Source organism: Panthera uncia, chromosome X (genome assembly GCF_023721935.1).
Source record: "Panthera uncia isolate 11264 chromosome X, Puncia_PCG_1.0, whole genome shotgun sequence".
NCBI classification, from domain to species: domain Eukaryota; kingdom Metazoa; phylum Chordata; class Mammalia; order Carnivora; family Felidae; genus Panthera; species Panthera uncia.
Genome location: NC_064817.1, coordinates 59,540,683 through 59,567,979, shown reverse-complemented (window position 1 = coordinate 59,567,979; position 27,297 = coordinate 59,540,683). Strand labels below are relative to the sequence as shown.

Here is a 27,297-nt window from a genome sequence, read left to right as displayed (position 1 = left end):
ACAGTTGTTTATATGTTTTTTTATCTTGTCATTGCACTCCTTTAGTGCAGTGGCTGGACATTTTTTCATTTTTTTCTATTAGCAGTCTAGCTCAGAACTTGGGATGCATAGCAATTTGATAAAGGTGCTTATTTAAGCCCCTTCAACTCTTCATTACTGGGTACATACCAAAGAGTTTTGAAGTTCTCTACAAGGTTTCCTGTTTTGTGTGTGTGTGTGTGTGGGTGTGTGTGTTTAACCTACATAGTTTATGCCATTCTTGTATGCTTGATCCTTTCACTGGTGCAGAATAGATATATATAACGAGAATAATTTTGGAGCCCTAGTTGCCAATGATCCCTAAATATGTCCACTAAGTAAAAAAAAAAAAAAAAAAAAAAAAAGCACAGTTTGTTCTCTGTAATGAATATTATAGATAAGTATAAAGAAGGAAGTAATTATCAGGGTGGCTCAGTAGGTTGAGCGTCCGACTTCGGCTCAGGTCATGATCTTGTGGTCTGTGAGTTCAAGCCCCACGTTGGGCTCTGTGCTGACAGCTCAGAGCCTGGAACCTGCTTCAGATTCTGTGTCTCCCTCTCTCTCTGCCCCTCCCCTACTCATACTCTGTCTCTCTCTCTGTCAAAAATAAATAAACATGAAAAAAATTTAAAAAAAAAGAAGGAAGTAATTATCACAATTCCATGACCAGAGAACTACTGTTAACATTGTATGTATGTATATGTTTTGGTTTCTAGTGCAGTTGAAATTATACTTAATAATGTTCTAGATCTTGCTTTTTTTCACATAACATAATAAAGATTTTTTAAACATTTTTTAATGTTTCATTTATTTTTGAGAGAGAGAGAGAGAGAGAACAGAGTGTGAGCTGGGGAGGGGCAGAGAGGGAGACGCAGAATCCGAAGCAGGCACCAGGCTCTGAACTGTCAGCACAGAGCCCAATGTGGGGCTCAAACTCGTGAACTATGAGATCATGACCTGAGCTGAAGTCAGACACTCAACCGACTGAGCCACCCACGTGCCCCTAACATAATATAGATTTTTATTGGTAATGTAACTCATTGAGTAGCCAGAGTGTAATCTAGTCCTCTATGTTGTACATATTTTTTGTTTTCAACCTTATGATCTTATTTATAACAGTGTGAATGAATATATTATCTTCCATTTTTGATAACTTCTGTAGCTTGTATTCTTAGACATGTAGTAGCACCAATTCCATATAAAACATGAATTTAGTACCTGTGTTGACTCTTTCCTATTTTAAATTTTGAGCTTCTTTGCATCTTAGTTTATAATACTGTATGTAATCAGTATGGCATTTTAGTTACAAATTTCCCTTATGAAATTATAGATAGTAAGGCTTGGTATTTAAAGGCATTTTGTGGAGAATTTTGAAAGTTTATTATATTCCAGGGGTTTTCTCACTCTTAATTAGTTTGGCCAACAGTAAATTATATAGTCCTCTGATGGAATATTATTTAGCTACCAAGCCTGATGTTTACCGAGAAAGTTGAAGAAATACTCATAATATAAACTATATACACGGATATTATCATGTATATGTAAAGCCAAAAATATATGTGATTATAAAAAAGAAACCCTAGGAAATATTCCATGATTTGGAATGGAGGTTGTTTCTGGGGAATGGAACTATTTTTTTTTTCTTTAAATTTGTTTATATTTTCAAAAAATGTCGTATAAAATCTTCCTAAAGTTTGTTTATATCAAAGTAATATATTTACAAATTTTAAAAAAGTTTTATAAGGTTTGAGATCAAAATCAGTCCCTTAACCAACCCCTTCTTACACATGATACCTCTCTGCAGGTAACTGGTTTCAACTCTTGGCAATTCTTCTGGTATTTACTTTCGTATATCCACATTACAATCTAAGGTGGGAATTTACACACACACACACACTTTTCCTCATTCATTTTCCCAACGTATTGTTTTATAATATTTGCCTAAATGAGTCTGGAAGTATTTGCTTTTTTGTGACTATGTAAATATTCATACATAAACCACTTAAAAAACTGTGATTATTTTTCCCTTTTTAATGCACATATTTATTTTTGTTCAAGTAATTATTTCTTTTTTAACATTTGCTTAGTTTTCTATGAACCTATCAACTAATTCATTTTCAAATTCTCAGCAATATAAATTCTTGTGTTCCAACACAGAAATTTTTTTAACACATCCTCACATCCTTCTTGGAGCAGTCTGTTTTCTTGATTCTGTTTTAGCTACTGCAGTATTTTGCATCTGTCTAACTTCTCTCCCTGTGTTCATTACACTATATTTATTATAATTGCTTATCACTGATTCCTACTACACTTAGTTCCTTGGACACCGTCCTTCATTTTGATGTACTTAGTGCTTGCTCATAACAGTACCGAACACAATAGGACTTTTGAGTTATATATACATGGATTTTCTACATTTACTCAGAATCTACAAATGCTTTGAATACATAATTTCCATATTTATCTTTAATGTGATTTCCATATTTATCTTTATTCCTATGAGACTATTTGATTTTCTAGCAATAAGATTCATCTTGCATGTATAAATCATCAGCCTGACTCCTTAGACATGTCTTTATTTTTTTCAGTAAGTGAGAAATGAATTCTTTGAACCTTTAATTGTTCAAAAAACTGCCTTAGGATTAAAAAGTCATTTCATAATATCTGTGAAGCACTTATTACTAAAGCATTTATTCATGTTTTTATTTTCAGAGGACGATTGTTTATCATTTCCACCAAAGCAGGATCTCTTGGAATTAATCTGGTAGCTGCTAATAGAGTGATTATATTTGATGCTTCTTGGAATCCATCTTATGACATCCAGAGTATATTCAGAGTTTATCGCTTTGGACAAACTAAACCTGTGTATGTATATAGGTTCTTAGCTCAGGTAGGTTTGTAATTTATATTTTCTTTTTCATAGTGAAAGGTTGGGTGAAACATAATATTTTTGGAGTGCCAAACATATATGCATTATGAAGAGGCAAATGAAATTGAGAACATCAATCCTATACTATATATAATGCAGCAGAACTCAATTTTGGCCTCTCATGATTTTCTGTTTTGTAGTTCATCCATGTCTATAATGTCACCTTTCTCAGTTTGAGATGGATTTGCATGGATAAACTGATTTAGAATTTTCTTGCTTGTTTAGGAAAGTTAAAAATTTATAGTTCTTTTACTTAGCATACATAGAAAAGCAAATAAGTAAATCTAATTTGCTTATAGATGTAAAGGTCAAATAATTCTTGTTTTTAGTGGCCACCAGATACTCTCTTAATTTGAAAATATGGGTAAATAGGAAGAAAAAGTTAACTTATAATAATAATGAATCATTACAAAGAGCAATACTTTCTAGGAAAGAATATTAACATTATTTCCTTTAAATATAAACTCAGATATTAAAAAACAGAAACTGAAATTTAAGAAAAATAAGTAAAATTAAAGAAGTACAAGGTATTACAGATTTATGGAATCAAGCAAGTTGCCTTTTAACTGGTACATCTGTTTTGGGAACAGATGCTGTTCTCTCCACCTGCCTCCAAATCTGGGCTTCTGAACCAGAGACTGGGTTTTATTGGTAGATTGATCCTTGCTCATTTGATCTTCTCTAGTACATAATACTATTAATTGGCAGACTACACTGTCACCCCTTTCCTATCCTTGAACTAAAAGCTCTTTTACATTCTAGTTTAAAATGCTATATATGTAATAGATGTGGCGTTTTAGTTATTAATTTTCTGTCCTGAAATTATGGAAAGTAAGACGATAGAAAGGCAGTGTGTAGTGATTGAGAGCTTATTATATTCCATTCAGAAGGAATTAAGCTACTCTTTTGTATTATTTTATAACCCTCTAAAATCTTATTTCATGTACTTCTTTATTTCTGTGTTCTGTTTGCCCTGGTGTTTAACTGCACTTCTACTTCCACCAAGTACAGATATATATAAGGCAAAACATGAATGTGTATTGGTCAGATAATACAGAATGATTATCAGTAATGTAGCTTTCTTTTTTGTCAAGGTAAACTACAGTGAACAGATGAAATCTCTCATGAATTAAGCATTATTGCTAATAAAACTTGCTTTATGGCAGTATATTATTATGAAGTTTTGCTCTTTTGTATTAACCAATAATTGTATTTCTCCTTGATTAAGTTTCATGTGTACAAAAGTTGCTTATTTGTATATTGTTCCTTCTTTTTACAAGGGAACCATGGAAGATAAGATTTATGATCGTCAAGTAACTAAGCAGTCACTATCTTTTCGAGTTGTTGATCAGCAGCAGGTCGAGCGTCATTTTACCATGAATGAGCTTACTGAACTTTATACTTTTGAGCCAGACTTATTAGATGACCCTAATTCTGAAAAAAAGAAGAAGAGAGATACTCCTATGCTGCCAAAGGTAAACATCTTTAGATTATTAGCTTAAAAAAAAAAAACCCACCATGGACTAAAGGTATTTTACTACTACTATGAAAGTTAGTCATTTGAATAAGGCTAGATTTCAGAATTTTCCAAAGAGAATAAAATTGTATTTAAATGAGAGGGTGCTTGGTCAGTTCTCTACATAACACCACAAAAAGATCGTGTAATCTGAAATACATATTTAATGCCAAATAAAAAGTTCAGCTCTGTAAAAAAAAAAGTTACGGAGTAGAAACCTTAAAGGAAACAGTATGTTTCTCTTTTAATAATCTCCAGTAGAGGGCATACATAATTTTAATATTTCTATATGAAATTTTAATGGTCTTTTCTTTAACATTTATTGCTGTCATATAGCGGTTAAGAATCAGCAAATAAAGGTGTATCTTACTTGATATTTTTCACTGTCATAAAGCAAGTAAGACTTTCACACTTGGAAAAGGATACTTAGAGGTAATCTTGCCAAGCCCTCTTATTTTATATAAGTGGAGAAAGCTAGGGTCAGAGATATTCAGTGACTTGCTCATAGTTTCCAGCTAATAAGTGGCAGAATCAGGAGTAGTATCTACATATGTCTTCCGGTCCATTGTTCTTGGATTTAAAAAAAGACATTATTTAGATCAATATAGAAATGTATTATAATGGTAGATATCATTTTGACCCTTTTGAATGTAAGACAAAGCCATATGTTCTCTGATATAAAGTGATCTAAATATATTTAAACCTATTCTAGTTCATCTAAAAAGCTGTTTTAGGGGGTGTTGTTGGGGGGTTGCTTTTCCTGTTGTCTTGGTTTCAGATTCAAGAACTTAATGTCCCCTGTAGCTGTTAAGAGAATTGGGAAAGCAGCTACCAGGTTATGGTATCACTCTACCAAAGTCACTTTAGTCATTTGTGTATGTGTTACCTCATAAGTATCTTAGCTTTTCATACAGTTGGACACATTTAATGAAAGCAAAAGATAATAGTAATAAATAACTCTCTAATGCTAACGTCAGTCAGTGATTTCTCCAGTTAACTTTTAATGTACGTGTCAATTCTTAAGTAACATGAACATTAAGCATTTGTAAATTTTTTAAAAATGTCTTTTGTCTTTAAATACTTTGTTGTTCTAATCAGTGAACTACTCTTCCATTTTAAGTTCTCTGGTGGGGTGCCTGGGTGGCTCAGTTGGTTGAGCGTCCAACTCTTGGTTTCGGCTCACGTCGTGATCTCACTGTTTGTGGGTTTGAGTCCCGCATCAGGTTCTGTGCTGACTGCATGGAGCCTGCTTGGGATCCTCTGTCCCTCTCTCTCTGCCCCTTGCCCACTTGCTGGCATGCTGTCTCTCTCAAATAAATACACTTTTTAAAAGTCACTGGTAGAACATTTATGAAAGAGTTTTTGAGACAGTGTCCATCAAATCTCTTTGATAATGGCTTAAGGCCACATGGGGGTTTGAATCTAACATTTTTTAAGTTAACATTTAAAATACTTCATTAAAGAATATTATTTCATTTTCATGTTATGAAATACTAAATTGATAGTGATTTGGCTTTCTAAATTATGTTATTATAGAACATCAGTAGAATTCTTAAATAGTCTTTGGAAAATTTTATGCACTCAAATTTTTTTGTATATCTTTAAAAACACACAAACACAGGGGCACCTGGGTGGCTCGGTCGGTTAAGCGTCCAACTTCAGCTCAGGTCATGATCTCATGGTTCGTGAGTTGGAGCCCCATGTCAGGCTCTGTGCTGACAGCTCGGAGCCTGGAACCTGCATTGGATTCTGTGTCTTCCTCTCTCTCTCTGCCCCTTTCCCACTCCTTCTCTGTCTCTCAAAAATAAATAAATGTTAAAAACACAAACACAGGGGCGCCTGGGTGGCTCAGTCGGTTAGGCGTCCGACTTCGGCTCAGGTCATGATCTCACAGTCTGTGAGTTCGAGCCCCGCGTCGGGCTCTGTGCTGACCGCTCAGAGTCTGGAGCCTGTTTCAGATTCTGTGTCTCCCTCTCCCTCTGCCCCTCCCCTGTTCACGCTCTGTCTCTCTCTGTCTCAAAAATAAATAAACGTTAAAATAAAAATTTAAAAAAACCCACAAACACAAATGGCATCGTACCATATATACTCTTCTCCAACTTGTTCTTTTCACCTAAGATGTTTCTTGAACATCTTTCTATATTGGTATATATACCTCTACTTTTTAAAAATCAGCTGCATAGTGTTCACTTGCCTTGATTTGTTTAACTCTTGTATCCCCAACAGCTTTCGTATTAGTTACTTAATTCTGTATGGCAAGAAGTATTCTTTTAAGGACTTGCATGTATGTTTATAATTTTAAAGATAGTGAAGTTTCCCTTTTCAATTTGAGAATGATTTTTGTCTGATTAGCATCGTTCTTAAAATTACACTTTAAGCTTCAACTTTTATAAGAAGTGCATCATGGTTAGTAATATTTCTGATAGGAAGCAAACATTCCACTTTGAAAGGGAGTAATTGCTTTGAAGTTATTCGTTATGTGGTAAATTTCTGATTATGGGAATATTTGTTTAAGTTGATAAACATTTGGGGCGCCTGGGTGGCTCAGTTGGTTAAGCCTCTGACTTCAGCTCAGGTCATGATCTCACAGTCCGTGAGTTCGAGCCCTGCGTCGGGCTCTGTGCTGACAGCTCAGAGCCTGGAGCCTGCTTCAGATTCTCTGTCTCCCTCTCTGTCTGCCCCTCCCCTACTCATGCTCTGTCTCTCTCTGTCTCAAAAATAAATAAAAACATTAAAAAAAATTTAATTTGACAAACATTTATTATTAGCTGATTTTGAGGTGTACTGTGAGGGTATACCAAGACCAGCAAGATATCGTCTGTACTTTAAAGAAGATTTAAAAAATCCTGCAGGAAAGGAATGCTATTTAATTGTTGTAAGATGTCTGAAAAGAAACCATCTGTTCTATAAATTGGTACTCTGAGATGTTAAAAGTATCATGCTTTTTCATTTATAGACTTTACTTACTGTATTTTGCTTTTTTAAAAAAATGCTTATTTATTTTTGAGAGAGAGAGTGAGTGAGTGTTGTGGAGGGGCAGAGAGAGAGGGAGACACAGAATCTGGAGCAGGCTCCAGGCTCTGAGCTGTCAGCACAGAGCCCAATGTCGAACTTGAACCCACGAGCCATGAGATCATGACCTGAACTGGAGTCGGACACTTAACCAACTAAGCCACCCAGGTGCCCCCTGTATTTTGCTTTTGATGGTATAACCCTTTGCCCAAGAACAAAAAGGAAAAGGAATATTAACTCTCCCACAACTCTTCCCAAAAGGAAAATAATAGTTAACTTTTACTGATTTCTTACTGGGTTTCATACTGTGTGCTAAACACTTTGTTCAGATTATCTTCTTTAATCCAGCAGCAATTGAAAAGCCAATAATGCTGTTTTCATTTTGGATGGGGAGATTAAGGTTTGGAGAGGTTATGTAACTTATTGAAGTTTACACACGTAATTAGTAGCGAAGCTGGTCTTCAAGTATGCCCAACTTGAAAGCATGGAGTCTTAATCATTATATACTTTACTGCCCCCCATTAGAAATTAGAATGTTAAGTCCAAGTACATGAAACAGGGCAGAGTACCTAGGATTCCTAAAATCAGATGGCATTTAGAATGCTTCTATTTTATTTTATTTTATTTTATGTTATGTTATGTTATGTTATGTTATGTTATGTTATGTTATGTAATTTTAAATAAAGCTGGATTTTAAAATATAGAATTCTTGGGGAGCCTTGGTGGCTCAGTTGGTTAAGCATCCGACTTCAGCCCAGGTCATGATCTTGCAGTTTGTGAGTTCGGCCCCATGTCAGACTCTGTGCTGACAGTTCAGAGCCTGGAGCTGCTTCGGATTCTGTGTCTCCCTCTCTCTCTCTCTCTGCCCCTTCTCTGCTCATGCTCTGTGTGTCTCTCTCTCAGAAATAAAAACATTAACAAATAAAAGAAAATGTAGAATTCTTTCACAGTTAATACCATTGTGTAATGTAACTATTGAGATTGTATAGTACAGCGTTTAGCTCATGGCTTGTGAAGTTGTAAATTCCTCAAATTTATAGAAAACTTTAAAGTTTAACTTTTCTCATACATATTCATTATTTTAGGAGATGGAAGTCTAGGGAGAATGTGACTACCCAAGGGTACATGTCCAGTGTTAAGAGCTAGAACTTGAATTTAGCAGCTTTCAAATGGCATATTCCAAGGAGCTTCCAGTAGAGTAGCATAGGTGCTCCAGTGCCACCATGTGGCTGAGTAGGGGAAGGCTAGACAGGCAGGCAGCACTCCAAACCCCACATCTCATTTCAATCAGAGTCTCTCTCCTTTTATCTCTTTTATGCATTTGGGCTGCAACATAAGATTTCATTTAAAGGGAGGATATTGATGGGGCGCCTGGGTGGCTCAGTCGGTTAAGCGTCCAACTTCAGCTCAGGTCGTGATCTCACGGTCCATGAGGGCTCTATGCTGAGAGCTCAGAGCCTGGAGTCTGCTTCGGATTCTGTGTCTCCCTCTCTCTCTGCCCTTCTGCCCCTCATGCTCTTTCTCTCTCCCTCAAAAAATAAACATTAAAAAATATATATTTAAAAAGGGAGGATGTTGGTACCTTTTTTCCCCCCTATGCTCTGCTTTTTATTCCTGTAACTTACTCAGAGGTTAGGGCTTTTTAAAAAAAGTTTTAAAAACAGTGTACTGTATATACTATAATGCCTTTCTAACTATCACAGTAACTAAGAATTGTCAGGGATCTAAAAGGAAATAGGATATTGTATGAGATTTACCTGAAGAAGGTGATAACCCACTTGTGGAGAGAAAATTAGCATGGTTTAAGAAAAAAGAATGAAGTGCTGATGTGACTAGTACTGAATGTGTTTTCCATATAGTATATATGGTTAAAAAATGGAGGATAGAGCATTCAGGTACAGTTTTGGTGGAAAAACATCAGACTGGCCAATAAAAGATGGTTAGTATTTAGTTGGTTTAGGAAAGAATGAGGTTTGAATGTAGAATGCAGCAATTTGGGCAAAGGGGAAGATAATGATTTATGTACCGGATTCAAGGTATGATGAAGACATTGGCCAGGTGAAGAGTTGAAATTGGGTGTGTGAGGTGTGGGTAATGTGGGGCCAGCTAATAGAGAGCCATGAAAGGTAAATGGAGGCAATTGTATTTAAAATAGTATTTACTACATAAGTTCATGAATGGATCTGTTGTATGATGAATGTGAGCTTTTGGAAAATTAATCTGGTAGTAAAATGCAGGATGAGGATGCATAATAGGGTGATAAAGGGCACCTGAACAGCTTGGTTGGTTAAATGACTCTTGATTTCTGCTCAGGTCATGTTCACCCTGCTTGGGATTCTCTCTCTCCTCTCTCCCTGCCCCTTCCCCCCACTCACATGAATTCTTTCTTTCCCAAAATAAATAAATAAACTTAAAAAAATAGGGTGATGATTATGGAGTGAATCAAGCACTTCAAGAAAATAAATGGGAGAACTCAATAACTGGTGATAGACTGTAACTTTTACTTAGTAGGCAGTGAAAAAAATATACCTAAATAATGAAGTTTATTTATTCATTCATTCATTAAAAACTTTTCAGGTGCCTGCAAAGTAACTATCATTATGCTGGTTACTAAGAATACATTGGTAAACAAGACTAGGTTCCTGCTCCTAAGGAGTTTGTAGTCTAATCAGTGTACTATAAGCAAGTAAATATAATAAAAATTATGGGTCCTATGATACAAATCTGTATAGGCATCAAGGAAGGAATATTCAGGTCTTTCTTGGAAAAGTTGAGGTGGGGAGTTGACATTAGGAAGACTTGAACTGATGTTGAAAATAGAAGTGGGTAGCTGTTTGCATTGCTATGAGGATAAAAGGTGAAGGCCCCTCAAGAGGAGGAGCAGAAAAAAGAAACATGCACCAAAAAGCATGGCAAGTTTTGGGAGCCTAAAGTGGTTAAAAATGTATAATAGAGTAAAAGGAGATGGTGGTAGAGTAAGGGAGGTAAGGCATGGGGAAGAGGTAAGAGAAAAGACTGGAGAGACAGATGGGAATCAGATCATAGAAGTTAGAGTTTGGACATTGTGTTACATTGTGTTTTTAAGAAAACAACCAACGCTGAATTTTCATTTTAGAAAAAAATCACTTTGGGTATCAGTGTACATGATGGATTGGAGAAAGGAAAGTAGATGTAAAGGTACTTGTTAGGTTGCTATATTAATAGCACTTAAAATCCAGATGAGAGAGGTAATGCAGGCCTGAAGTAAAGTGGTAGCAGTGAGGATGGAGAAGTACCAAGCACAGTGTAGGTACTCAGTAAATGTTAAATTTGCTCCCTGGGCTTATATGTAGAATTTCACTTAACTCTGCCCATTACTGTTTGGTTTTGATTTCCTTTAACAAGAATTTGAAAATTGGTCCTCTCTGAAATAGGTATAAGTAGGTGATTTTCTTGGTATTTGAACCTGCCCTTATTAAAGACATTTCAAAGTTGGCTCCTATTATTCTAGTACAGTTGCAAACACCTTCCTTTGTTACATATAATGTTCAAGATGAAAGCCTGCTAAAAATGAAAGTTTATTTTCACTTTACTTGGTATATGATTATTATATATTTTTTTCTGCTTTATCACTTCCTCTTTAATTGTTCTAGAATTCTTCTCCATGCATTTCTGTTTTTTGTTTACGTTTTTTTACTTCTCTACTTTTTAATTAGTATCTCAGACTTAATTTATTAACCACTTGACTTTTTGTCTTTTATCTTTGCAGCTCTTTAAAGGCAAGAACTATATCCTTTATTTCTTTTCTTCCTTCACTATTTCCTTTTTCACTTCTTCACTATTCTATTCATCCATAATGAATAAAATAACTTTGGCACTTTTGTATGGCCTTTTTTTGAAATATATCATTGATAAGCAGTGTTAGACTTACTGTTGCAAATAGTAAAATTGAAATGAAGAGTGAGTCGTCCATCACAGCAGGTGTGTGAAAGGAAGAGAATTGGAGCTTTAATTTGTGTCTTCAGTTTTTGTACTGAATCAGCTTAGTCAGCTCTGTTCTCCATTCCACCCATGAATTACATTGTGTTAAACCCCTCGTTGATTTCTTGCTGTTGTTGGTGCTGCTTTTCTTTTTTTGAAATATAACAGTCTCGTACTTTCATGAACCCATTTTTAAATATATTGATTTTAAATATATTGATTTTAGAATCATGTCTACAGAGTGGCAGTGCATCTCTTTAGTTGTTTAGGGTAATAGTCTTTTTCAGCCATTTTGAAACTTCCAACATGATCTAAACTTACCGTTTAACATAAGTTTGTAGTGATAAAGATTTGTTGACTGATTCTTAACTATTTATTTTTTAACTATTAAAGTAATAACTCACTTCTGTTAATGTTTATGTAGATTATGTTAGGGAAAGTATCTTTTCTGGTAGTAAACTTCTGAATTACACAGATATCAGAGATGAAAATCTTGGTCAAGTTCATATTTCTTAATATGCTTAAGTGAGTATATAGCCTAAGCTCTGTACCCTTTCTTAAGAAAACAAAAGTCAGTAAAACTGGTATAAAAGTTCTTTTGTACTTCCCTTTTCTAGCACTGTACTACCTATGTCTTTTTTTTTCTTTTATTTATTTATTTTTTCAATATATGAAGTTTATTGTCTAATTGGTTTGCATACAACACCCAGTGCTCATCCCTAAAGGTGCCCTCCTCAATACCCATCACCCACCCTCTCCTCCCTCCCACCCCCCATCAACCCTCAGTTTGTTCTCAGTTTTTAACAGTCTCTTATGCTTTGGCTCTCTTCCACTCTAACCTCTTTTTTTTTTTCCCCTTCCCCTCCCCCATGGGTTTCTGTTAAGTTTCTCAGGATCCACATAAGAGTGAAACCATATGGTATCTGTCTTTCTCTGTATGGCTTATTTCACTTAGCATCACACTCTCCAGTTCCATCCACGTTGCTACAAAGGGCCATATTTCATTCTTTCTCATTGCCATGTAGTACTCCATTGTGTATATAAACCACAATTTTTTTATCCATTCATCAGTTGATGGACATTTAGGCTCTTTCCATAATTTGGCTGTTGTTGAGAGTGCTGCTATAAACATTGGGGTACAAGTGCCCCTATGCATCAGTACTCCTGTATCCCTTGGGTAAATTCCTAGCAGTGCTACTGCTGGGTCATAGGGTAGGTCTATTTTTAATTTTTTTGAGGAACCTCCACACTGTTTTCCAGAGGGGCTGCACCAATTTGCATTCCCACCAACAGTGCAAGAGGGTTCCTGTTTCTCCAAATCCTCTCCAACATCTGTAGTCTCCTGATTTGTTCATTTTGGCCACTCTGACTGGCGTGAGGTGATATCTGAGTGTGGTTTTGATTTGTATTTCCCTGATGAGGAGCGATGTTGAGCATCTTTTCATGTGCCTGTTGGCCATCCGGATGTCTTCTTTAGAGAAGTGTCTATTCATGTTTTCTGCCCATTTCTTCACTGGGTTATTTGTTTTTCGGGTGTGGAGTTTGGTGAGCTCTGTATAGATTTTGGATACTAGCCCTTTGTCTGATATGTCATTTGCAAATATCTTTTCCCATTCCGTTGGTTGCCTTTTAGTTTTGTTGGTTGTTTCCTTTGCTGTGCAGAAGCTTTTTATCTTCATAAGGTCCCAGTAATTCACTTTTGCTCTTAATTCCCTTGCCTTTGGGGATGTGCCGAGTAAGAGATTGCTACGGCTGAGGTCAGAGAGGTCTTTTCCTGTTTTCTCCTCTAAGGTTTTGATGGTTTCCTGTCTCACATTCAGGTCCTTTATCCATTTTGAGTTTATTTTTGTGAATGGTGTGAGAAAGTGGTCTAGTTTCAACCTTCTGCATGTTGCTGTCCAGTTCTCCCAGCACCATTTGTTAAAGAGACTGTCTTTTTTCCATTGGATGTTCTTTCCTGCTTTGTCAAAGATGAGTTGGCCGTACGTTTGTGGGTCTAGTTCTGGGGTTTCTATTCTATTCCATTGGTCTATGTGTCTGTTTTTATGCCAATACCATGCTGACTTGATGATGACAGCTTTGTAGTAGAGGCTAAAGTCTGGGATTGTGATGCCTCCTGCTTTGGTCTTCTTCTTCAAAATTACTTTGGCTATTCGGGGCCTTTTGTGGTTCCATATGAATTTTAGGATTGCTTGTTGTAGTTTCGAGAAGAATGCTGGTGCAATTTTGATTGGGATTGCATTGAATGTGTAGATAGCTTTGGGTAGTATTGACATTTTGACAATATTTATTCTTCCAATCCATGAGCAGGGAATGTCTTTCCATTTCTTTATATCTTCTTCAATTACCTGCATAAGCTTTCTATAGTTTTCAGCATACAGATCTTTTACATCTTTGGTTAGATTTATTCCTAGGTATTTTATGCTTCTTGGTGCAATTGTGAATGGGATCAGTTTCTTCATTTGTCTTTCTGTTGCTTCATTGTTAGTGTATAAGAATGCAACTGATTTCTGCACATTGATTTTGTATCCTGCAACTTTGCTGAATTCATGTATCAGTTCTAGCAGACTTTTGGTGGAGTCTATCGGATTTTCCATGTATAATATCATGTCATCTGCAAAAAGCGAAAGCTTGACTTCGTCTTTGCCAATTTTGATGCCTTTGATTTCCTTTTGTTGTCTGATTGCTGATGCTAGAACTTCCAGCACTATATTAAACAACAGCGGTGACAGTGGGCATCCCTGTCGTGTTCCTGATCTCAGGGAAAAAGCTCTCAGTTTTTCCCCGTTGAGGATGATGTTAGCTGTGGGCTTTTCATAAATGGCCTTTATGATCTTTAAGTATGTTCCTTCTATCCCGACTTTCTCAAGGGTTTTTATTAAGAAAGGGTGCTGGATTTTGTCAAAGGCCTTTTCTGCATCGATTGACAGGATCATATGGTTCTTCTCTTTTTTTTTGTTAATGTGATGTATCACGTTGATCGATTTGCGAATGTTGAACCAGCCCTGCATCCCAGGAATGAATCCCACTTGATCGTGGTGAATAATTCTTTTTATATGCTGTTGAATTCGATTTGCTAGTATCTTATTAAGAATTTTTGCATCCATATTCATCAGGGATATTGGCCTGTAGTTCTCTTTTTTTACTGGGTCTCTGTCTGGTTTAGGAATCAAAGTAATACTGGCTTCATAGAATGAGTCTGGAAGTTTTCCTTCCCTTTCTATTTCTTGGAATAGCTTGAGAAGGATAGGTATTATCTCTGCTTTAAATGTCTGGTAGAACTCCCCTGGGAAGCCATCTGGTCCTGGACTCTTATTTGTTGGGAGATTTTTGATAACCGATTCAATTTCTTCGCTGGTTATGGGTCTGTTCAAGCTTTCTATTTCCTCCTGATTGAGTTTTGGAAGAGTGTGGGTGTTTAGAAATTTGTCCATTTCTTCCAGGTTGTCCAATTTGCTGGCATATAATTTTTCATAGTATTCCCTGATAATTGTTTGTATCTCTGAGGGATTGGTTGTAATCATTCCATTTTCATTCATGATCTTATCTATTTGGGTCATCTCCCTTTTCTTTTTGAGAAGCCTGGCTAGAGGTTTGTCAATTTTGTTTATTTTTTCAAAAAACCAACTCTTGGTTTCGTTGATCTGCTCTACAGTTTTTTTAGATTCTATATTGTTTATTTCTGCTCTGATCTTTATTATTTCTCTTCTTCTGCTGGGTTTAGGCTGCCTTTGCTGTTCTGCTTCTATTTCCTTTAGGTGTGCTGTTAGATTTTGTATTTGGGATTTTTCTTGTTTCTTGAGATAGGCCTGGATTGCAATGTATTTTCCTCTCAGGACTGCCTTCGCTGCATCCCAAAGCGTTTGGATTGTTGTATTTTCATTTTCGTTTGTTTCCATGTATATTTTAATTTCTTCTCTAATTGCCTGGTTGACCCACTCATTCGTTAGTAGGGTGTTCTTTAACCTCCATGCTTTTGGAGGTTTTCCAGACTTTTTCCTGTGGTTGATTTCAAGCTTCATAGCATTGTGGTCTGAAAGTATGCATGGTATAATTTCAATTCTTGTAAACTTATGAAGGGCTGTTTTGTGACCCAGTATATGATCTATCTTGGAGAATGTTCCATGTGCACTCGAGAAGAAAGTATATTCTGTTGCTTTGGGATGCAGAGTTCTAAATATATCTGTCAAGTCCATCTGATCCAATGTATCATTCAGGGCCCTTGTTTCTTTATTGACTGTGTGTCTAGATGATCTATCCATTTCTGTAAGTGGGGTGTTAAAGTCCCCTGCAATGACCACATTCTTATCAATAAGGTTGCTTATGTTTATGAGTAATTGCTTTATATATCTGGGGGCTCGGGTATTTGGCGCATAGACATTTATAATAGTTAGCTCTTCCTGGTGGATAGACCCTGTGATTATTATATAATGCCCTTCTTCATCTCTTGTTACAGCCTTTAATTTAAAGTCTAGTTTGTCTGATATAAGTATGGCTACTCCAGCTTTCTTTTGGCTTCCAGGAGCATGATAAATAGTTCTCCATCCCCTCACTCTCAATCTAAAGGTGTCCTCAGATCTAAAATGAGTCTCTTGTAGACAGCAAATAGATGGGTCTTGTTTTTTTATCCATTCTGATACCCTATGTCTTTTAGTTGGCGCATTTAATCCATTTACATTCAGTGTTATTATAGAAAGATATGGGTTTAGAGTCATTGTGATGTCTGTATGTTTTATGCTTGTAGTGATGTCTCTGGTACTTTGTCTCACAGGATCCCCCTTAGGATCTCTTGTAGGGCTGGTTTCGTGGTGACAAATTCCTTCAGTTTTTGTTTGTTTGGGAAGACCTTTATCTCTCCTTCTATTCTAAATGACAGACTTGCTGGATAAAGGATTCTCGGCTGCATATTTTTTCTGTTTAGCACACTGTAGATATCGTGCCAAGCCTTTCTGGCCTGCCAAGTTTCAAAGGAGAGATCAGTCACGAGTCTTATAGGTCTCCCTTTATAAGTGAGGGCACGTTTATCCCTTGCTGCTTTCAGAATTTTCTCTTTATCCTTGTATTTTGCCAGTTTCACTATGATATGTCGTGCAGAAGATCGATTCAAGTTACGTCTGAAGGGAGTTCTCTGTGCCTCTTGGATTTCAATGCCTTTTTCCTTCCCCAGTTCAGGGAAGTTCTCAGCTATAATTTGTTCAAGTACCCCTTCAGCACCTTTCCCTCTCTCTTCCTCCTCTGGGATACCAATTATGCGTATATTATTTTTTTTTAGTGTATCACTTAGTTCTCTAATTTTCCCCTCATACTCCTGGATTTTTTTATCTCTCTTTCTTTCAGCTTCCTCTTTCTCCATAACTTTATCTTCTAGTTCACCTATTCTCTCCTCTGCCTCTTCAAGCCGAGCCATCGTGGATTCCATTTTGTTTTGCATTTCGTTTAAAGCGTTTTTCAGCTCCTCGTGACTGTTCCTTAGTCCCTTGATCTCTGTAGCAAGAGATTCTCTGCTGTCCTGTATACTGTTTTCAAGCCCAGCGATTAATTTTATGACTATTATTCTAAATTCACTTTCTGTTACATTATTTAAATCCTTTTTGATCAGTTCATTAGCTGTTGTTATTTCCTGGAGATTCTTCTGAGGAGAATTCTTCCGTTTGGTCATTTTGGAGAGTCCCTGGCGTGGTGAGGACCTGCAGTGCACTTCCCCTGTGCTGTGGTGTATAACTGGAGTTAGTGGGCGGGGCCGCAGTCCGACCCGATGTCTGCCCCCAGCCCACTGCTGGGGCCACAGTCAGACTGGTGTGTGCCTTCTCTTCCCCTCTCCTAGGGGCGGGATTCACTGTGGGGTGGCGTGTCCCGTCTGGGCTACTTGCACACTGCCAGGCTTGTGTTGCTGGGGATCTGGCGTATTAGCTGGGGTGGGTAGGCAAGGTGCACGGGGGCTGGAGGGGCAGGCTTAGCTCGCTTCTCCTTAGGTGATCCACTCCAGGAGGAGCCCTGTGGCAGCGGGAGGGAGTCAGATCCGCTGCCGGAGGTTTGGCTCCGCAGAAGCACAGAGTTGGGTGTTTGCGCGGAGCAAGCAAGTTCCCTGGCAGGAACTGGTTCCCTTTGGGATTTTGGCTGGGGGATGGGCGGGGGAGATGGCGCTGGCGCCTTTGTTCCCCGCCAAGCTGAGCTCTGCCGTCCGGGGGCTCAGCAGCTCTCCCTCCCTTTGTCCTCCAGCCTTCCCGCTTTCCGAGCAGAGCTGTTAACTTATGACCTCCCAGACGCTAAGTCGCGCTTGCTGTCGGAACACAGTCTGTCCGGCCCCTCCGCTTTTGCCAGCCAGACTCGGGGGCTCTGCTTGGCCGGCGAGCCGCCCCTCCGCCCCGGCTCCCTCCCGCCAGTCCGTGGAGCGCGCACCGTCTCGCCGCCCTTCCTACCCTCTTCCGTGGGCCTCTAGTCTGCGCTTGACTCCGGAGACTCCCTTCTGCTAATCCTCTGGCGGTTTTCTGGGTTCTTTAGGCAGGTGTAGGTGGAATCTAAGTGATCGGCAGGACGCGTTGTGAGCCCCGCGTCCTCCTACGCCGCCATCTTCCGGAACCTCATTATCTCTGCTTTAAACGTCTGGTAGAACTCCCCTGGGAAGCCATCTGGTCCTGGACTCTTATTTGTTGGGAGATTTTTGATGACTGATTCAATTTCTTCGCTGGTTATGGGTCTGTTCAAGTTTTCTATTTCCTCCTGATTGAGTTTTGGAAGCGTGTGGGTATTTAGGAATTTGTCCATTTCTTCCAGGTTGTCCAGTTTGTTGGCATATAATTTTTTATAGTATTCCCTGATAATTGCTTGTATCTGTGAGGGATTGGTTGTACTAATTCCATTTTCATTCATGATTTTATCTATTTAGGTCATCTCCCTTTTCTTTTTGAGAAGCCTGGCTAGAGGTTTGTCAATTTTGTTTATTTTTTCAAAAAACCAACTCTTGGTTTCGTTGATCTGCTCTACAGTTTTTTTAGATTCTATATTGTTTATTTCTGCTCTGATCTTTATTATTTCTCTTCTTCTGCTGGATTTAGGCTGTGTTTGCTGTTCTGATTCTGTTTCCTTTAGGTGTGCTGTTAGATTTTGTATTTGGGATTTTTCTTGTTTCTTGAGATAGGCCTGGATTGCAATGTATTTTCCTCTTAGGACTGCCTTCGCTGCATCCCAAAGCGTTTGGATTGTTGTATTTTCATTTTCATTTGTTTCCATATATTTTTTAATTTCTTCTCTAATTGCCTGGTTGGCCCATTCATTCTTTAGTAGGGTGTTCTTTAACCTCCATGCTTTTGGAGGTTTTCCAGACTTTTTCCTGTGGTTGATTTCAAGCTTCATAGCATTGTGGTCTGAAAGTATGCATGGTAAGATTTCAATTCTTGTATACTTATGAAGGGCTGTTTTGTGACCCAGTGTGTGATCTATCTTGGAGAATGTTCCATGTGCACTCGAGAAGAAAGTATATTCTGTTGCTTTGGGATATAGAGTTCTAAATATATCTGTCAAGTCCATCTGATCCAATGTTTCTTTCAGGGCCCTTGTTTCTTTATTGACCATGTGTCTAGATGATCTAGCCATTTCTGTAAGTGGAGTGTTAAAGTCCCCTGCAGTTACCACATTCTTATCAATAAGGTTGCTTATGTTTATGAGTAATTGTTTTATATATCTGGGGGCTCCGGTATTCGGCGCATAGACATTTATAATTGTTAGCTCTTCCTGATGGATAGACCCTGTGATTATTATATAATGCCCTTCTTCATCTCTTGTTACAGCGTTAAATTTAAAGTCTAGTTTGTCTGACATAAGTATGGCTACTCCAGCTTTCTTTTGACTTCCAGTAGCATGATAAATAGTTCTCCATCCACTCACTCTCAATCTGAAGGTGTCCTCAGGTCGAAAATGAGTCTCTTGTAGACAGCAAATAGATGGGTCTTGTTTTTTAATCCATTCTGATACCCTGTGTCTTTTGGTTGGCGCATTTAGTCCATTTACATTCAGTGTTATTATGGAAAGATATGGGTTTAGAGTCATTGTGATGTCCGTAGGTTTCATGCTTATAGCGATGTCTCTGGTACTTTGTCTCACAGGATCCCCCTTAGGATCTCTTGTAGGGCTGGTTTAGTGGTGATGAATTCCTTCAGTTTTTGTTTGTTTGGGAAGACCTTTATCTCTCCTTCTATTCTAAATGACAGACTTGCTGGATAAAGGATTCTAGGCTGCATATTTTTTTTTCTGTTCATCAAATTGAAGATCTCCTGCCATTCCTTTCTGGCCTGCCAAGTTTCAGTAGAGAGATTGGTCATGAGTCTTATAGGTCTCCCTTTGTATGTTAGAGCACGTTTATCTCTAGCTGCTTTGAGAATTTTCTCTTTATCCTTGTATTTTTCCAGTTTCTCTATGATATGTCGTGCAGAAGATCTATTCAAGTTACGTCTGAAGGGAGTTCTCTGTGCCTCTTGGATTTCAGTGCCTTTTTCCTTCCCCAGATCAGGGAAGTTCTCAGCTATTATTTCTTCAAGTACACCTTCAGCACCTTTCCCTCTCTCTTCCTCCTCTGAATGCCAGTTATGCGTAGATTATTTCTCTTTAGTGCATCACTTAGTTCTCTAATTTTCCCCTCATACTCCTGGATTTTTTTATCCCTCTTTTTCTCAGCTTCTTCTTTTTCAATAATTTTATCTTCTAGTTCCCCTATTCTCTCCTCTGCCTCTTCAATCCGAGCCGTAGTTGTTTCCATTTTATTTTGCAGTTCATTGATAGCATTTTTTAGCTCCTCCTGGCTGTTCATTAATCCCTTGATCTCTGTAGCAAGAGATTCTCTGCTGTCCTTTATACTGTTTTCAAGCCCAGCAATTAATTTTATGACTATTATTCTAAATTCACTTTTTTATATTGTTTAAATCATTTTTGATCAGTTCGTTAGCTGTTATTTCCTGGTCATTTTTCTGAGGGGAATTTCTCCGTTTCGTCATTTTGGATAGTCCCTGCAGTGGTGTGGGACTGTGGGGCACTTCCCCTGTGCTGTCTTGAATAACTGCGTTGGTGGGCGGGGCTGCAGTCAGACCTGATGTCTACCCCCAGCCCACCGCTGGGGCCACAGTCAGACCGGTGTGTACCTTCTCTTCCCCTCTCCTAGGGGCGGGATTCACTGTTGGGTGGCCTGGCCCATCTGGGCTACTTGCACACTGCCAGGCTTGTGGTGCTGGGGTTCTGGCGTATTAGCTGGGGTGTATGGGCAAGGTGCACGGGTGGGGAGGGGCAGGCTCAGATCGCTTTTCATTCGGAGATCCGCTTTGGGACGGGCCCTGCAGCATGGGGGGGAGTCAGATTCGTCGGAGGGATGGTTCCGCAGAAGCACAGCGTTGGGTGTTTGTGCAGTGCAAGCAAGTTTCCTGGCAGGAACTGGTTCCCTTTGGGATTTTGGCTGGGGGATGGGCGAGGGAGATGGTGCTGGCGAGCTCTTTTTTCCCCGCCAAACTGAGCTCTGTCATCCGGGGATCAACAACTCTCCCTCCCGTTGTCCTCCAGCCCTCCCGTTCTCCAAGCAGAGCTGTTAGCTTATAACCTTCCAGATGTCAAGTCCCACTTGCTGTCGGAACACACTCCGTCCGGCCCCTCCGCTTTTACAAGCCAAACTCGGGGGCTCTGCTTGGCCGGCGGGCCGCCCCTCCACTGGGGCTCCCTCCCGCCAGTCCGTGGAGCACGCACAGCCTCGCCGCCCTTCCTACCCTCTTCCGTGGGCCTCTCGTCTGCGCTTGGCTCCAGAGACTCCTATCTGCTAGTCTTCTGGTGGTTTTCTGGGTTATTTACGCAGGTGTAGGTGGAATCTTAGTGATCAGCAGGACGCGCGGTGAGCCCAGCGTCCTCCTACGCCACCATCTTCCCAGGATCCCTACCTATGTCTTTTTAAAGGTGTCCTGAGTGTCAGTAATTCCAGAGAGAACAAAATGGAGATTTAAACTAACGTATCCAAAGTGAAGTTTTAGGTTTGCTTCCTCCACCCTGATCTTGTGTACAATTTTCTCCCTTTGTCTTTAGTCCTTTATTAAAATTTTAATAGCTCAGAGCATAGTTTACTGAACAGAGATGTTATTATGCAGTTTTGTTGACCAGCAGTGGTTATATAAGGTTTAACCTTACTTAGTCTTATTTAACATTAGAGAGAAATATACTCACTAAAATAATCTGATGTGAAGTATAAAATAGCTAATCAACCTTTGTAGGGAATTTCATACATTTATTTTTAAGAATAAAAGTTCAGAAGGACCAATTTAATTGTAGGGCAGGTGTCAGTAACCTATAGCATATTAACCACATGGGGGCACATGAGCCCAATTTTTGTTGACATGTACCCATAAGGAGCCATGCTCATAAATGAAGCATATATGAGGTTTGATGTCATTATTTCCTACTTCTCTGCCTCTTTTATCACAAGCTATATATTTATTATTTAATAAAGAAAGTTCTGGTATTGTTTCTATAATTGTATTCACTGGCATAAGAATGATTATTCATCTGAATAAGAATAGGCCACCAGAAATCATAATGTACTCTAAGATCTAAGAGTGTCATGCTCTACTAACTGAGCTAGCTGGGCAGTTATTCATAATTTACTCTAGAGAAATTGTTTTAATTGTACAATTTCTTTGTAGATTATAAAAGTCTCCCATTCAGTGTTTACTGGGATGGATGATACCAAGTAAAAAGAGCAAATGGTTTAAGCCCATTCCTTTTTCCACATCACCTGCCAACCACCCTTTTTAGGATGTAATCATAGGCAAGCCATGTAAACTTTGCAAGCCTCACTTTCCTCAAGAACATAAGAAGATAGTAGTACCTGTCTTACAGAGGAGATAATCCACTGCCTAGCACATAGTAAGTGCTCAAATGTTAGCTGCTATTTTTGTTTTCATAACTGTTATTAATATTGCCATTATATTTGGTTAATTTTTCTGATACCAGTACAAACCCAATGTTTTAGAATTTCGGAGGAATCATGAAGTTCTGATCCTTAGGAGATTAAGCTTGACATATGACAGATCAGTAGAGGACTAAAAACATTTAGGGGCCAGAGGCAGTAATCTCAGCTAGACTTCAGAAGAGACAGGTATTTGAGGCTTGAATTCTTGTAGAGATCAATTATAATCAAGACTGAATAATACTAGATATTGATAATCACCTTTAATGATGTTAGCATGCATTTGACTATGAACTACTACCCTTAATTCAAAGATTTTTTTCATAAATAATACATACAACTTTAGAAGTTATCTGTTATAGCCAGCTGATACCCCTGTAGTAAGTTTTTTAAAATGAAGAGGTCCTTCTAGTGTTCCTCCACAAACTATAAAATAAATACTTGCTAATAGACTGATCATGCTCTATCTAAAGTGCTGTTTTGTGTCTTATATTGATTATATCACCTTATAATGAGCAAGAACAATTATTAAATAGCCAAGGTTACCAAGTATTTTAGGGAAACCATTTGGGTTTAAAGGGACTTTAGTGCCAGTGATGCCCCTAAGTAGCAGCCTCCCTAACCCTGGCAAGATGTCTTACAAATCACTGCTAATGGAAATATCAATATCTTTAAGGCTACCTCACTGGCAGAGTTGGGTGTGGAATGCAAGATTCCATTGGAGAGGATGTGGGGTAGACTTTAGGAAGTGTCTCCTTTTGAATCACTAGAAATATATACTACTGAAGATCATGGAAATTCTGAAACTTAAAATACCAGGTTTGTATTTAGTAAATGTTCACTGATTAAATGAATTAAGTAGCAGGAACTGTTTTGGCTTTGTAGACAAAAGATGTCTGTGCTCTGTAGATTAGAAGCTTCCTACTACTGGCCTGTGAGGATAGGGATTGTGTCAGGGAATCTTCATCACTATATTCCTATAATACTTAGCACATAGTAAGTATTCATTAAAAATGTGACAAGTGAACAAATGAATTTTTGTCCTTAGATTGCAAGCTGACTGTCAAAATGCAATGGTTGACATACCTTTAAAATAGCAGTTTTTCGGGGCGCCTGGGTGGCTCAGTCGGTTAATCATCCTGACTTTGGCTTAGGTCATGATCTCACAGTCCATGAATTCAAGCCCCGCGTCGGGCTCTGTGCTGAGAGCTCGGAGCCTGGAGCCTCCTTTGGATTCTGTGTCTCCCTCTCTCTGTTCATGCTCTTTCTCTGTCTCAAAAATAAATAAGTATTTAAAAAAAATTAAATAAAAAAAGAGCAGTTTTTCAAAAAAAGAGGGAGTCAAACCATAAGAGACTTTTAAATACAGAGAACAAACTGAGGGTTGGTGGTGGGGGGCAGGGGAGAGGGGAAAATGTGTGAGGGGCATTGATGAGGGCACTTGGTGGGATGAGCACTGGGTTTTGTATGTAGGTGATGAATCATGGGAATCTACCCCTGAAGCCAAGAGCATACCATATACGTTGTATGTTAGCTAACTTGACAATAAATTATATTTAAAAAATAAATAAAATAGCAGTTTTTCTTGTGTGTAGTTCTTGAACTAGCATCTGAATAGCATCAGAAACACCTGGTAGCTTGATAAAACTGCATATTCTTGGCTTCATCTAAGACCTACTGAATCAATTTCTGGGAGTGGGCCTTGGGAATCTGTATTTTTTTTTTAATTTTCTTTTTAACGTTTATTTATTATTGAGAGACAGAGAAACAGAGCATGAGCATAGGAGGGTCAGAGAGAAGGAGAGACACAGAATCTGAAGCAGGCTCCAGGCTCCAAGCTGCCAGCACAGAGCCCGATGCAGGGCTCGAACTCACAAACTGCGAGATCACAACCTGAGGTGAAGTCGAATACTCAACTGACTGAGCCACCCAGGTGCCCTGGAATCTGTATTTTTAACAAGGTCCACCACTGTTGTGGGGTAGAAGGTATATAGTAGCATGATTTGTCTTTATAGTTGTTATCAGCTAAACCTTTGAATTAAGAATAATAAGCAGGAGCTATCACTTACATTTTTTAATGTCAGTCACTGTACTAAGGGCTTTATTACTATTGAGTCATTTAATTCTTATAGGTACCTTACAAAGCTGGCACAATTTGTTTCCATCTTACAGATGATGAAATTATAACAGAGAGGTGATGGCACCTGCATTTGATCTCAGTGCTGTAACTGCAGACACCATACACTTTAACCACTACACTCTACTGTGCTGACATTAATATGTTACATGATTAAACTTGTAGAATTAGACTGAGGCCCTCTTCTTTGATATGACTTCACACTCCTTTTTTTCATTACCAACTTTCTTTTTCATTGAGATATAATTGACATAATAGTTCCAGGTGTACAACATAATGATTCAGTATACATATGTATATATTGCTAAATGATCACCACAATAAGTCTATAGTTAACATCCATCACCACACATAGTTACACATTTTGTTCTTGTAATAAGAACTTTAAAGATCAACTCTTTTAGCAACTTTCAGATATACAGTACAGTATTAACTATAGTTGCCATGCTGTACATTACATCACCAAAACTTACTCATCTTACCTTTTGACAAACATCTTCCCATTTCACATATACCCTCAGCTCCTGGAACCACCACTCTACTCTGTTTCTATGAATTCAGCTTTTTAGATTTTACATATAAGTGAGATCATAGGTATTAGTCTTTCTCAGTCTGACTTATTTCACTTAGCATAATGCCCTCAAGGTCCCTCCATGTATTGCATTGACAGGATTTCCTTATTTTTATGGCCACATAATATTCCATTGTGTATATGTACCACATTTTAATTATCTATTCATCCATCAGTGGATACTTAGGTTGTTTCCATGCCTTAGCTATTATAAATAATGCTGTGACCAAGGTGGGGGTTCAGGTATCTTGGTATTTTCCTTTCCTTCTGATAAATGTCCAGAAGTGAAATTGCTAGATCATATGGTAGTTTTATTTGTAATTTTTTGTGGAACCTCCATGTTCTGTTCCATAGTAGTTGTACCAATTTGCATTCCCACCATCATTCCACAAGCATTCCCTTTTCTTCATATCCTTATACTTCTTGATCAGTTCTATGAGTTTATGAAAAAGCATTTTCAGTGTTAATCAAGGTGTGTAATATTGGAGAGTATAGATTTCATCCTTCAGTTACTGCAAAATCCTAGGTTGATAAAGCTGAGCCTATTCCTCCTTAACTATCTTGGATGCTGAACTTATTTACCTCTAGCCCTGAGTCAGCACAGCATAGTCATTGAGAATAGGAGCCCTTGGGAAAGACCACCTGGATTTGAATCTTAACCTTTGTCAAGTTATTTGACTTCCCTGTGCCTCAGTTTCTTGATCTATAATTCTGAGATATTTATATCCATTATTCAAAAATCTCATCTTCATTTTCATCTCCTTCTGAGATTGTTATTAGTAAATGCCTGCCGTTCTGCTTTAGCTTCCATATCTTACCATATATATGTATACCTATATACATATACATATGGGTATATATATATATATATATATATATATATATATATATATATACCTATATATTTTCTATTCCGTTATCTTTTCCTACTGACTCCTTGAAGGGCGCCTCATTCTGATCTCCTAACTCACTAGGTTATATATGTGTGTGTGTATATATATATATATGGTATATATACCTATATATGTGTGTGTGTGTGTGTGTGTGTGTGTGTATATATATATATATATATATACCTACATATATATGTATATGTATATATTCCTCTTCTGCTTTTTATACTATCCATTGAGTTATTATTTTATTTCAGTGATTATTTTTTATCCCTAATATTTCATTTTGGCTCTTTTTAGATAGGTTTTGTTTGAATATCCTATTGGTAATACCTTTCCTTAAGTATACTTTCATGCTTATTTTGAATTATTGGTACATTTTTTCAATAACTCTGCTTCAGATGGCATATGATGTCAGTTTGTTGTCACTCCAGGGGTGCGGTGTGTGTGTGCGCGCGCGTGCGCGCACGTGCACCTGCATGCACCAATAAGTTCCTGGAATTCATGGTTTGTTTTCCTTTCTGTAGTTTCTGTGGGTTAATTGTGGTGGGAAAGAGCCAGCGGCCTATGCTGATTCATTATCTTAGAAAATTTCATCAGTTACATGGTGATGATAATAGTATGTACTTCATAGAATTGTTATGAAAATTAGATATTCCACGTGAGGTTCTTAGAACAGTGTTAGTATGCAATTATGCATTCAGTTTAACTTTAAAAAACCTATAAAGAGGTGACTTGGATTCAGATCCCAGCTTTAGAAAACTGTTTTGGTATGCTAAAATATAGAGTAAAAAGGATAATAAAGGGTAAAAAGGATAATGACCCATTTTTCAGACTTTGGGCTGTCCCAGAATTCTGTCACATTGTCTAGTGTTTTCTGTCTCCATTATTGCAAAGTAAATTTAAAAAAATGTTCCTTTTAATTTTTTTCCTATTTTTAAAATTTTCAAACCAGAAAAATATAATGGATACTCATACCCCTCACCTAGATTTAGTCATTGTTAATATTTTACCACTATTGCCTCCTCTATTTTCTGAAATATTTTAAATTATATATTTTTAAAGTAGGGGCACCTGGGTGGCTCAGTCAGTTAAGCGTCTGACTCTTGATCTCGGCTCAGGTCATGATCTTATGGTTCATGAGATCAAGCCCTGCATCAGGTTCTGCGCTGATAGCATAGTGCCTGGTTGGGATTTTCTTTCCCTCTTTCTGCCCCTCTCCAGCTCTGCACATGTGCGTGCTCATTCTCTCTCTCTCTCTCTCTCTCTCTCTCTCACTCCCAAAAATAAACATGAAAAATGTGTTTTTCTTCTTTTTTTTAATTTCA

The 27,297-nt window shown here is 38.0% G+C and overlaps 1 protein-coding gene across 8 annotated transcripts in view; it reads left to right on the top strand.

Annotated features, from left to right (window-relative positions):
- Positions 1–27,297, top strand: part of ATRX (ATRX chromatin remodeler) — a 314,554-nt gene that overhangs the window by 271,122 nt on the left and 16,135 nt on the right. For all 8 annotated transcript variants that reach the window (XM_049643991.1, XM_049643990.1, XM_049643987.1 and 5 more), the window contains 2 exons: positions 2,731–2,908; positions 4,228–4,422. In XM_049643991.1, the coding sequence (XP_049499948.1) occupies positions 2,731–2,908; positions 4,228–4,422 (373 nt within the window). The remainder of the gene's footprint in view (positions 1–2,730; positions 2,909–4,227; positions 4,423–27,297) is intronic.